This window comes from Brassica oleracea, chromosome C6, assembly GCF_000695525.1.
Source record: "Brassica oleracea var. oleracea cultivar TO1000 chromosome C6, BOL, whole genome shotgun sequence".
In the NCBI taxonomy this organism is placed as follows: domain Eukaryota; kingdom Viridiplantae; phylum Streptophyta; class Magnoliopsida; order Brassicales; family Brassicaceae; genus Brassica; species Brassica oleracea.
In genome coordinates, this window is record NC_027753.1 from 32,577,954 (window position 1) to 32,591,235 (window position 13,282).

Here is a 13,282-nt window from a genome sequence, read left to right on the forward strand (position 1 = left end):
AATCTAAGGAGACTTGAGGATTCAAAAAGTTGAAAAAAGAAAACTAGTCCGACAACGTTTTGTCATGAAAGATTAGGTTAGGTAACTTTCTGTACAAGTAAATTCAATAAACCAGAGATTTGTGAACATTAGGCTCTGATCTTTGCTCAGGCTTTGATTTGGATTTTAAGTTGGATTATCATAAACTAAAGAAAGGAGAAAAAAGGAAAGAAAAAACTGTAAATAAAGTCGGCTTTCACTTAATAACAAAAATAAAATAAAAAATAAGGTCGGTTTTTACTCAAATCACGAAATCATTATCTCGATCTTCTACTAACCTAAGGTCTCTTTATATAAGAAACGCATACGCAAACCAAATTTTCCAAAGTTTTCCTCTCACACCACAAGCTAAACCCTTACCAATCTCTTTGTTTCTTTCAATTCGTCATGGCAAGAGTTTCTAAAACCATCAGATTCATCATCGTGTTCCTCTTGATGACGTTCTCTCTGTTGTCTTGTGAGGCACGTACTCGGTTCACTCATACTGATTGCACAAGTGATAAAGTCGACAAAGACGAGAAGCAACTACAAGACCCTCCCAAGAGATTTGTTCAGGTGGAGAAAATTTCAAAAAAGCCGCGTCCTGGTCGCTACCCCGCCAGGGTTGAAGACCACGTCAACTTTTTCATGGAATCTGAGCTCTCCACTTTTCCAACAATGATGCGTAATGTTGAAGCTTCTCTCTCGAGGATGCGTTGAAGCCAAAAATCTCAAGATCGTTTCTTCGCTTAGTTTTTTTGTATTGTTTTCTTTTGTTGTTATGCTCAATAGTTTCGTGTGTATAAGAATATCGAATTTATATTGATACAAAAGATAATTCCGTGTCGATTATTACGTAAAAGTAAAAGAGACTAGAAAGGGAGAGGCGAGCTCATCGTTAGCTTAGAGATTTGTTCGTATTGTTGAGAGGAAGCACCCAGTCGAGAACCACATCTCTCAGAGCTTGAGATTGAGTCGTGTGTTTCCTTAAGCTGTTAGCTCTGTTTATTTTTTATCTATTTTATTTTTATTCTAATAGATAATCATAGTGTAAGATCTTATATTATCAGAACTTAAGGTTAAATCCACCTATAATTTTTTTAAACTAATAGTATTATTCCACATCAATACTCAAATTAATAAGATTTCAAATTATAAAATTTATGTATAAATTTCTATTAACAACAACGAATTAATTTATATATGATTAAATTTATAAAACTTTACACAGATAATGGTCTCTGTCCTATAAATGACCAAATATATATAATAAATAAATACTTATTATATAATTCAATTTTATGTATAATAGACTTTTTATATGTACATGTCTAAAAATCACTATATAATTTTTTTTAAACTAATAGTATTCTTCCACATCAATATTAAAATTAATTAATAAGATTTTCACATTATAAAATTTATGTATAAATTTATATTAACAGCAACGAATTAATTTATATGATTAAATTTTTAAAACTTTACACAGACCATTCTCTGTCATATAAGTGACCATAAATATATATAATAAAATAAATATTTATTAGATAATTTTATTTTATATTTTAGATTTTTTTTGAAAAAAAAAACTGACTCAGTCGGATAACATCTACATATCAAAATAAATATAAGCATAATAGAACGTGTATATGTACATGTTTAAAAATCACGTTATGGTGGATTAATTTTACCACAAAAGTTTACCAGTTTTATAAGAATTCTGTCTATTGTAAAAGTTAAAGCTAAGTTTGACAATTCGTACAAAATTCCTAACTCAATTCTAAGATCAATAATAAACCCACCATACATATCAACAAACTGATAATACCGGATGATTAACCGAAGTTCTTAGGATGTAACTGTTTCTTAACTTCCGATAAGAAGTCTGTTCTAAGAACTACAACTACAGGTTAATCATTCTGAAATTATCTCTGACAGGTTCTCTACACAAATGTTAAACCGCAAGATATTTAGTGTTAATGGGCTAATTCGAGAAAGCCCGTGAAAGTATTTTCTAGAGAAAAACAAGGCCCACATGAACTAGGGCTTCGCTATTTTTGAGGGTTTATGCCGTTCACTCATATATAGTCTCTTCACAACTTTTCTCCAATCTCTTCTGCAGCCGATTCTTCTGTTAGCCGCAGCCATGGTAACTTGCTTAAGCTTCTTCTCACATCATCTCTCTCTTAGAATCGCTTTTCTGATTCTCTTTTTCTGTCTTGATATTCTCGCAGGTGAAGTACTCTCAAGAACCTGACAACCAGACCAAGTGTAAGCCCTCTTGAAAAACAAACTTTACTCAGCATCATTTGTCTCATTTTGTAGATTTTTTTTGATGTATATCTGCTTTTGATCTGTGCAGCTTGCAAGGCTAGAGGATCCGATCTTAGGGTTCACTTCAAGGTATACATCTTCTTCAATCATTCTCTCTTTCTCTGTAGCTAAGATTTACGATTAGGTGGAACGGTAGATTAAAACCTGATTGAGAAAAAGCAGAGGTCTGTAGCAATTTACAGATCTCACGTATACTTCAGGGAAATCGAATTGGTCATCGTGATTGGGTGAATCTTAGTTTCATTTTCTTATAACTAAATGGTTCAGTACATGATGGTACATTGATTATATCACTATCTTTTTGTTTGAGATAATTTGATTAGAAAAAAACATGTTTGCCTGCTCAAACTATGTCTCGGTTGAACTATGCAGAATCTTAGGGACTTTATAGTTCATATCCGTTGTTGGTTTGTTCTTATATTGTTTGTGTATTTTGCTTACAGAACACTAGGGAAACAGCGCACGCCATCAGGAAGCTACCATTGCTCAAGGCCAAGAGGTACCTTGAGGATGTGATAGCTCACAAGCAGGCTATTCCCTTCACCCGTTTCTGCAGAGGTGTTGGAAGGACTGCTCAAGCCAAGAACAGGCACTCCAATGGTCAGGGACGTTGGCCTGCTAAGTCTGCTCAGTTCGTTCTTGATTTGCTCAAGAACGCCGAGAGCAATGCTGAGGTGAAAGGTTTGGATGTTGATGCGCTCTTCATTTCGCACATTCAAGTCAACCAGGCTGCAAAGCAGAGGAGAAGGACTTACCGTGCTCACGGAAGAATCAACCGTAAGTTTTTTTTGAGATTCTTTAATTTGACTTAACATGTTTTTCTCTTGGGTAATGAATGACTCATTGGTTCTTTTCTTGGCTGCAGCTTACATGTCCAACCCATGCCACATTGAGTTGATTCTGTCAGAGAAGGAAGAGTCTGTCAAGAAAGAGGTAATAAGAGTCTGTCTTAATCTCACGATCTTGTGTCTTAACAACAGTGATTCTCAATTTGTTTTTGTTTGTTTGTTTGTGTTTTTGATTATTGCAGCCGGAGACCCAGTTGGCAGCCAAGTCGAAGAAATCAACTGCTTAAGCTTTCGTTTATTTTCAGTATCTTTTTTTGTGTTCCTGAACGAGATTTTGTTCCCTTTTCTCCATATTATCAAGACAATGGATAGAGTTCAATGTGGGTCTTATGAATCATTAATCATGGTTACTAGAATCTTTCTATCTAAATCATTCTATTTACCATTCTTCTATGTTATGTCAGTATAATCTTTAGTTTTAACTCTGCTTATGACCTTCGATGGTATAAGACTTACTCATTAGAAAGTGTGTTGGGAAGTGTTGGTACTTAGTATGTGCAACAAATGAGAATCAAAAGTAAAATCTATTTTGCTTTGCAAAGTTTCTCTAAGTTTTTACCAAAGATTTTTTGATTTACTTGGCACTTTCATTCTTTATACAAAAGACTTTAGTGAAAATAGACACTGATTCCGTGGATCTTCACATCATCATCTTTCTTTCTCGTTCTCAATCGCTTGGACAATTGGGTCGTCCTCTATGTCCAAGTCGCTCTCTTCATCTTCGTACTCGTCTAGCTCACTAATCATTGTTTGTTTAACCTTCTTCCTCGACTCTCTCCTATGCTTCTTCGGCTGTAGCCTTGGTTCAGCTTGTTTCACACCCATCCCTCCTACTTTGTACCTGTCTCAAATGATCCTATGATTAGTACACATCTAGGCTTGCGACAATAAAGCCTGTTGGTTTCTCAAAACAGTTACCTAACATCACCTTCCCTTTTGGTTCCAAAAGTCCTAAGTTGAAACTCCTCCCTGACTCTGATCTCATCAAGCAGTTGTAAGTAGTAAGGATACCTTTCCCACTCTCCTTTCACTACACATCCTGGTTCTCCGATATGCAAGCAATCTTTGAATCCACATTTCTCTTCCTCTATCATTTTCCTTATCTAAGCCATAAAAGAGTTAAAAGACGCATCCTTCACAATCACTCTATATATGCGAAATGCGAAATGAGCACAAGACAAAGGGTACAAACCTCAGGGAAACACAAGGCAAGTGAATGCTTGGTTACTTTCAGCAAACTAGGCTGGTTAAAACCAGGAGTATCAGCGAGATAACCACCTTCAGTAATCGGCAGCAGCGACACATTTCGAGTTGTGTGTTTGCCTCTACCACTTCTAGTTGAAACTTCACCAACTCGCTGATCTTCAAACCACTTATTACCTATTATCTGAAATATATATAACCAAGTTCAAGCCAAGAGAATATTGTAAAACAAAGTTCAGATAAGCACAAACAGAACCTTACAGGCTCAAACCAATTCTCGTCTTCAACGTCACCACCACCAGAGCTGCTCCTCAATATGTTGATTAAACTCGACTTCCCAACACCACTAGGTCCAACAATCACAGAAGTCTGATTCCTCAGGACGAACGCAATCGCGTCAAGCCCCTCTTTAGTTCCCACACTGCAAAAGAACGGTTCATAGTTCCATCCACGCAGTCTCATCTTCCAAGATTCCAATTCCTGCAAACAAAGATAATGCCTTCCTAATCAAGAACAAGAACAAGAACATTGGAAACAAAGATCATGTCTCTCTAATCAAGCCCTGAAGTACATTTTCTACTTAACAAACTACTCAAACGCTATCAACACAACCTTCCAAGAATCCAATTCCTTACAAACAGTGCTCTAATCAAGCCTTCATGCGATGAGCTATGCAAACAAGAACATTGTAAACAAAGCTCATTGCTCTTCATTTGAGTATCTAAACTAGCAATGAGTTCTTGCCTCTTCGGTGATGAGTTCGCATTTGTTCAAGGCAAGTGTGAGTGGAATCCCAGTGGACTCAGCTTCCACTAAGAACCTAGTGAGCGTGAACGGCTCAAGCTTGGGCTGATCAAGCGAGAAAAGAACAAGCAAGTGATCAACATTCGCCACCGGAGGATCAAGAATCTCGGACCTCCGCTGGAACACATTCTCAATCATCCCTCTCCGATCAACCCAATCGATAGACCCAACGAGAACCTTATCCCCAACCAGCACTCTCCTCCTTATCTTCTTCAGCACTGCTCTCACCACGCAGAGCAGCTCAACTCCGTCCTTAGACGACGACGTAGAAGAAGAACGATCGTCTCCATCTCCGTCTCCGTCCTGGACGACGACGCGCATGAAGTTGGCCTGGGCGGTGGCGACGGTGCCGATGGCCTGAGAGGGTAAGAGCGAAGGATTGTGGTCGGGAGAGAGAACGGGAGCTAAGGAGGAGTGGTCTTTGCCGATGTGCTTGGCTCTGAGCATGTTTTTGCTCGGGTGGGGTTTTCTGGAGACATCGGGGTTGTCTCGTCTCGCTGAGAGTGTGAGGAGATGGAAGCTGCGGCGAATTCCGATTCCGGTTCCGAGTCGAACTCCGCACCCGCCGTGGTGAATCGACGCGCGACGGAGGAGGAAAGGAGAAGAGTGGCGGATGATGGAGAGAGACGATATCTGCATTTGAATATTCTGGAAGAATCCAAGAATGTCTTCGCTGAGGGGAGTGATGATGCAAGAAGAAGAAGAAGATATTAGAATGGGCCGAGTCTTAATGGGCCCAAAGCCCAACGTATATTTGCATAGCTTCCAAAAAAGCTTAGCCTTAGCGGTTAAGAGTTTAGTCATCACAACTTGCAAACCTGTGGAAGTAACTTAAAATTAAGGGTAGTGACTACCAAAGCCGATCTTATTGCGTTTCTGTGTTTTTCTTTATCCCAATTACAGAATGTATTTTTTATTTACTGAGGCACGTTCCTGCTCACAACGTAAAGCAGCTCGCATCCTATCTTAGACGAACGATCGTCTCCATATTTGACTAAATCAAGTGCCCAAGAAAAGAAAAGTACTCGTGATGTGTATATTGTCATGAGTCCATAGACTTTCAATATTCTATATTAGGCAACCTACCGCCAAACAAGATTTCAATCTCGCAACAAGGTTGGTTGGAGCACTATTGTATGGGTATAATTCTCTTCATTCGTGAAGATGATGAGATGTTTACGTGTATAAGGTATCCATAATCCCCACTATACCATATATATAGTATGGTGATGCATATTTATATGAATAAACTTAAAACATAAAACAATTAATTTGGTTATTTATGTCATTTAAAAAAAATCTTCACAGTTAAAAAATTGTTGAGTCCAAAATAATTGAAGGACTATGAACCACCAAATAGTGAAACTTTAAACATTGACCGAATGATACTATTCTCGAATGGTGAAACTGGTCACTAAATTGATTTTAAAAAAAAATTAAAAATCAAGCTAACGTCTGAGCACAAATAAAATAGTTGTATACCTTTCTTTTTTTTTTTTCTGCACAAAATAGTTCTATACCTTTCGTTTCGTCTAAGTTCTCCAAGAAATCCAAAAATGGATGGAATGTTATCTATAGCCTGAGGTGACTCACGGCCATGTAACAATTGGGATTATTGATTATTCTAAGTTCTAACTAACAATTGGGATTTGATAATACTAGTTTTAATCGTAAATCAACATGAACCGTCCCTTTTTTTTGGTCAAAAAAAAAAATGTAGGCTATGTAGCTATCGCTTTCGGGTCGCCACTTTTAGACCATAAGTAAATTATAACAATCCTTCTTTTCATTATGGTGGGTTGTTTAAGTCAAACCTCACAAAGTTATTTGCTTTGTCTTACTTTTCAACTTTAATGGACCCTAACAACTAGGAAAATATCTTTTAATCTATTAATTTTCTACAGTTGGCATTTTTAATCAAAATATTACTTTCACGAATTAATTTCTTAAAAATCATTATACAAAATTAGGAAGGAAATATTTCACCATTAATGAATAAATAGAAACCAACGGTTTTCATCCATTTTTAGCGGTTAACTATTTAAATTTTGTGCAGCCTATGGTTAGTTAAGAAATAAATATGCGCACATAATATTTGAGTATTTAATATGCTGATTGAAAATATTTTAAAAAAATAAAAAGCTAAATTTTCTATTATGAGCTATATAATTTTTAAAGTTAAAATCATCCAAAAGTATTACAAATAAATTAATCAATGAGAATATTACAATCATGCATTCTTTTATCGAATTTCTGAAGTATTTAGAGAACATTACAAAATGAGAAGTTTACAATATTTAGTACTTTCTCATAGGTATTTTTTTCTTCCTTTATTGCCCTTCATGTGGACGAGAAAAATGCTAAGTTCTAGTTCAGTGATGACTACACGTAAAATTACCAAAAGTTAATTTGATTTGGGTGTATTAGTTTGGTAGGTTTATTGAACAGTGAGATTGAGTTAGAACTGTTAGATTAAAAGTTTATAAAAGAAATCAGACGGCTATTATTGAAGCAAGTACACATCTATTTGTCTGGTGGTGGATGAGGATTTGTACTTTGGTTGGGTGACGTGTGGTTAATGTAAGTGTGGGTGGAGAGCTTGTGGTTGGGGGAGGGGTGACTTTAGGGAAGTGCGCTGTCCAAGAACATGTGGTCAAGAGTGGCGTGATCATGTATAATTGTATACAATATCCACATTCTTTGTTACCACCACTTTCATAACCATTTCCATAAGCTTTTCCGCCGTCACTTGTTCTGTCGCCACCTTCTTCATACCATCTGGTTTATGGTCTACTTCCACTTATGGATCTTCTTTCTTCACTGATTCCGTAAGCACCATCACCATAAAACCACCTCCTCATGACCACCTCCACCTTGAACAACACCTTCGTACGCATCTTTACCTTGTGTTATCACTTTCGTCAGTTCCATTTCCATAACCATGACCTCCACCACCATAAAATGATTCTCCACCATCTCCGTTACCACTTCCGTCTGCGCCTCAACAGCTGCAATTTGTTGCTAGGATATAATCGATGGAAAAAGAGACAAATTATCGGATTAGGGTCTCTAAAAGAGAAGTGATTTTCGGTAGAAAAAAAAAGTAAGAGAGAAATTATGTTTTTGGATCTGTGTTTTAAAGCGTAACAAAAATAAAATGAAAAGTAATTTAGTTAACTTGTGTTTTTGGTTGCTTTAGTTGGAGGGTACAAGGGGCATTTTTATGAGACAAAGTACTCTACATGGTAGAAGTATGTCTGAGTATAAATGGAAAGTGTAAAAGTATGTCCGAATGTAATTTTTTCTTACAAAATATCATTCAAAGAGAATTCCTAGAAAAATATATTTGAGGATAAACATTGTGATACAAAATTGGAATCCACCAAACTTAACCTCACAAGATGATCAAGAGATTTCAAACTTTGTTGCTATTCTAAAGTTTTAAAAGGTTAAACAAAAGAAAACAAAAAAGCAAACCTAATGACTATGGCTGTTGAATGAGGTTGTGATGTAATCAATCCAAATAATAAAACTAGGAGTAATGGTTATTTCCTGAATCTTGAGAGCTTGGACATGAATAGATGATGTCTTGGAGTGTCTAGATTCATGGAGTAAGTTGTTAAATCTGTGGGATTCCAATAAGGCAATCCGATGCTCGAATCATTTTCTTTTGTGGTTTAGTGTATGTTTATTGAAAATGTGATGTGTATATTTATATGAAAAAAAGTCTTTAATTTTCAAGAAAAGTACATAAAAACCGTCAAAGTGACATCCACCAACACTTAATTAGCATTTTTGAACTATTGGAATGATATTTATATCAAAAATAATTTCTAATATGACTTACTTGTTCATCAAATCAAAAATATAATGGACTCCAATACTATTCAGTTTGTCGGTAAAACAACTATGTCGTGAATTTTTTAATAAGTATACATAAGGATAATAATAAAAATAACTAAAGTAAATATAAATAGTTTGACATATAACGGGTGATGGTTTTTGATATATCACCAATGACGATTACAATTTCTGATATATCATGCCATCACCGGAAATGTCGGAAACCAACATTAATAATGTCAAAACCATCACTTAACCGGTGATATATCAAAAGTTCAAAACTGCCACCATCAACGATAATTTAAGTTTACCCAGACCACCTCCTCAAGTTTGAGTAATAGAATAGCCGTTCGATGTAAAAAAAACAAAAAAAACGATAATTTAAGTTTATTTTGAATTTTATTTGTTAGTTTTTACTTATTTTTACGTATTTTATTTTTTGTTTAGTTATTTTTTAACCAAAATAATTAATAATTATTTTAATAATTTTACATCATCTTTTTTACAGTGACAAGTAAACAGTAAATATTTTCAAGTTTTTGTAATAAAAATATCACTTTAATAATTAAAAATCCTAGTTAAATAAGTTTAAAATGTAAATGGTTGTCACTGAGATTTTCCCTTTATTTTCTTCAGTGTTTCATGAGACATATGTTTAAAACTTTTTGGTCCCAATGATAAATTATCTTTTTAATTGTTTTTCGTTCAATAATACGATTACAGTTTTTGCTATGACCGAAATACGATGATTCAAAAAGAACCGTAAATATGGTGCAAACATTTTAGTTGATGATATCAAGAGGCTGAGCACATCTACCTGTTTCTTCCTCTGCTTCCACGTCCTCTATTTCCTCGTCCCGAGAAGTCCACCTACTTATGCGAGCTATTATGTATGTATTGTTATCTTGTTTTGTTTACACAATGAATGATTGCCACATGCCATGAAAACTTAAGAGTTGATTATTCTCAGAGACACTTTTTTACATGTGAGACACTTTGTTGTGGGCTAGCAGTAAACTAGGGACAACTTTGTCCTTAATAGACATTGATGCGTGGATGAATGATGTGTAGACGGGTGATGCGTGGACGAAGATGCGTGGACGAAAATGAGTGTAAAAATTCTAGAAATTTCATCAGAACAAACTCCACAATAGCTGAGTTTAATGACACAACCCCAACAACAATATTTGTCTGTGAACAGGAAAAAAGATTTTGATTATGTTGTTAATTTTGATTATGTTGTGGATATGGACACTAACATAACCATGAATAAAGAACAAGAGAGATCTCTTAAATTAGTGGATAGGAAATTGAAGCTTGATGTGGTGGATACAGGAGTAACTCAAACACTAAACATTGATTAAAAAAATGTAACATATTGAAAGACTATGATATGGTTGCCAATGTGTTAACAATATCAAGGATGAACAAATTAATAACTTCAAACCAACTACGACCACATACATGTCTAGAAAAAAAAACCAAGCTTGAGTGATGAAAACAAAGCTAAACAAACCAAAAAGTTAAAACGAATCAGCTCCTCCTCCAAAACCATCGGTCAAAATGAGTCAGCTCCTCTTCCCGGTGAGCCACACCATGAATTCCGAGCTCAACATCGTCGTGGATGAGCTCGGTGAAGCTGCCACTACAAGAAAATAAGGGTATTGTGACAAAATTTTCCGTCACAATAGAAAAGAATTCGTAACAATATCATCATTGTTACGTTTTTGTTACCAATTATTAATGGTTGCAATACGTGTGTCACAAATGTTCTGGAGTAACAAAAATATCACAATTTCTTGCGACTAATTTTTTGTAACAAATCGTCACACATAGTTACGTTGTATATTAGTAACATAACCGTTACAATTTCTTACTTATCAAATTGTCTCAAACTGTCTTAATTTGTGACTGTTTAATGTGACAACTACGTCACCTGTAGTGACGAATCTATTGTCACAAAATGTCACTAATATAGACGACATAATAGTCTTTTTCATTACTCTTTTGCAAGTCTGACTCCAGCTCTTTGACTCGGTGAGTTAAAGTACCATCATCTTCATCAGCTTGTGGTGAAACTGTAGAACCATCTAGTGGCATATAAACTCCACATTGAAGTGATCCAAGTCCAAACACCCGACCTTGTTTTGATATTCCAGCAACCTACCAAACATATAACAGTTACATAAACACATATACAATTAAAATGCAAAGACAACTTTAATTAAGCAAAGCTATGCAAAGAATCAATCGTATCTCCAAATATAAGAAAAATCAGGAAAAAAAACAAATTTGAAATGTGATAGAAAATTACTTTCACATAGATTTCATTTCTTTCCTCGACAGTAAGAGGCTCTGTCAAAACCTCTCCATTAGAAGGCTCAACCAGTGACAATCTTTCTTGCACATATGCATCATATTTTTCTGCAATTAAGCATGCTCTTTCATCAACATATGTTCCATCAGATTTCTGGTGGGTTTTCTTCATCACAGCAATGAAGGAAGAGTCTTCGTTGTTTGCCACCTAAAACATTAACATAAGCTGTAACTTCATTTTAAAAGTAAAAGTAAATTATTTTGAAGTAAAATAATATGTACACTACCAGATTATCTTGAACTTTAGCATAGGAACGTGAGCCTGATCTGTGGCTGTTGATATTTCAGTGTTGTTCTTGAACCTGTACGGATACTGTTGAGTTTGTTATATATATACTTTGTAAATCAGAAAAGACTAATCCGGAATATATCACAATACCATTTAGCTCCATTCTTTCTGGATGAAGCACTCGAGAGTCGAGAATCTCGTTCAACAAGTACTAATTCTTCCCTTTGTTCACGTGGTTGGGCATTTGCAGCAACTCCTTCCCTCTGTCTTTGGAGACCAACAGATTGAATAGATGATCTTCCAAACAAGCGACCGCCTAACATCATTGGTGGACGCATCTATAATAGTACAAAAGAAATCATAGAAAAAGATGCAGCTCAAAAGTATTAGATCATGAGTTAACAAACAATAAACAAAAACAAACACGATTAACTGCAAAAAAAATAAAGAAAACCAAAGAGACCTGAGACCTTGACGGCTTTGATTCAGTCTAAGATGTAGTTTAGGTTTTAGGTTTAACGTGAGAAGAGGTAACTAATATTACTTCCTTTATATACTAGTTAAATATTATGATATTTCTTAATATTCTTACCACTTTTTAAGGGATTTTCCCGGTTTCCACTTAATTTTTAGGTTTTGCGCTCTAAAGTAAAAATCTAAATATCTCCACAACTTAAAAATGTGCCATTAAGAGGTTAAGGCGCGATTAGAAAAAAGATAGTCTATTCAACGGCGTTGACCTGGCACAAGATAAAAGCAATTCTTTCAGAATCTGCAACAGACGCCATATAACTTCTTCGAGTCTTTTCCCATGGGAGAGATCATCACCTTGATTAGTATAAGGTCCCCCTTTCCGCCTCACAGATGAAATCATAGCTTTTATATATTCCTGTTAATAACACATGCTATGAGACAAGCTAAACCATAAATTGTAGTCTATACAATTAGAAATTCACAAGACAAGGGAGAAAAGCTTCTCAATTTGAGATCAAACGTCACTCTGATATGATTTCTTCCAAGTTAACTAAGAGACCCAAGTACTGTTCTGCCCTAACATTTCTATACACAAATCAACCAAACCAAGATTGACATAATTTTCAACAAGCGCTTAGTTAGAATCTCAAGTACCTGAAGCAAACAAACCAAGATTGACATAATCTTCTCCTTTTGTTAGAAACTCAATCTCCTCTTCACAAATCTTACAAAAAAAAAACAAATAGCAAAGCCAAGTTTTTGATTTGAGAATGAATGAAAGGAGAAGATATGATTTAACCAAACATATAGATAGAGCAGGGCACCTTAATGATATCAGCAGTATCCCAAGTTCTGAAGATTTCATCCCTAGTGTTGTCTGCACAAGGCCACAAGGGGATCCTAAGGTTAGGAGGGTCATATGAAAGGATCGCACCAACATCCTTAGCAGTCTTTGCTGCAGCTATGTGAGCTGACTTGCACTGTGATAAGACTTATCGAACCGTAATGTAATATCTTCGCCGGCCACAAGATCAAATGATGATTTCATAAAAGTAAAATGTTTCAAGTAACAGCTAAAAATGTTTTTATAGTTAACCTTTTTAATCAAATCCAAATCAAGCGTAGATAGTTAGCCTCAGTTACAAAAAAAAAA

At 35.4% G+C, this 13,282-nt stretch overlaps 2 protein-coding genes across 2 annotated transcripts; one reads left to right on the forward strand and one right to left on the reverse strand.

The window, feature by feature from the left end:
• Positions 1–2,090: 2,090 nt before the first annotated feature.
• Positions 2,091–3,587, forward strand: LOC106300706 (60S ribosomal protein L17-2). The gene is made up of 6 exons (XM_013736909.1): positions 2,091–2,167; positions 2,253–2,289; positions 2,381–2,421; positions 2,796–3,129; positions 3,218–3,285; positions 3,383–3,587. The coding sequence occupies exons 1-6, from the start codon at positions 2,165–2,167 to the stop codon at positions 3,425–3,427; spliced, it is 528 nt and encodes a 175-aa protein (XP_013592363.1). The 5' UTR covers positions 2,091–2,164; the 3' UTR covers positions 3,428–3,587.
• A 122-nt stretch (positions 3,588–3,709) lies between these two features.
• LOC106300705 (putative ribosome biogenesis GTPase RsgA) lies at positions 3,710–5,872 on the reverse strand. The gene is made up of 5 exons (XM_013736908.1): positions 5,148–5,872; positions 4,665–4,883; positions 4,393–4,587; positions 4,119–4,303; positions 3,710–4,041 (listed from the first exon to the last, which is right to left on the reverse strand). The coding sequence occupies exons 1-5, from the start codon at positions 5,844–5,846 to the stop codon at positions 3,849–3,851; spliced, it is 1,491 nt and encodes a 496-aa protein (XP_013592362.1). The 5' UTR covers positions 5,847–5,872; the 3' UTR covers positions 3,710–3,848.
• Positions 5,873–13,282: the final 7,410 nt, after the last annotated feature.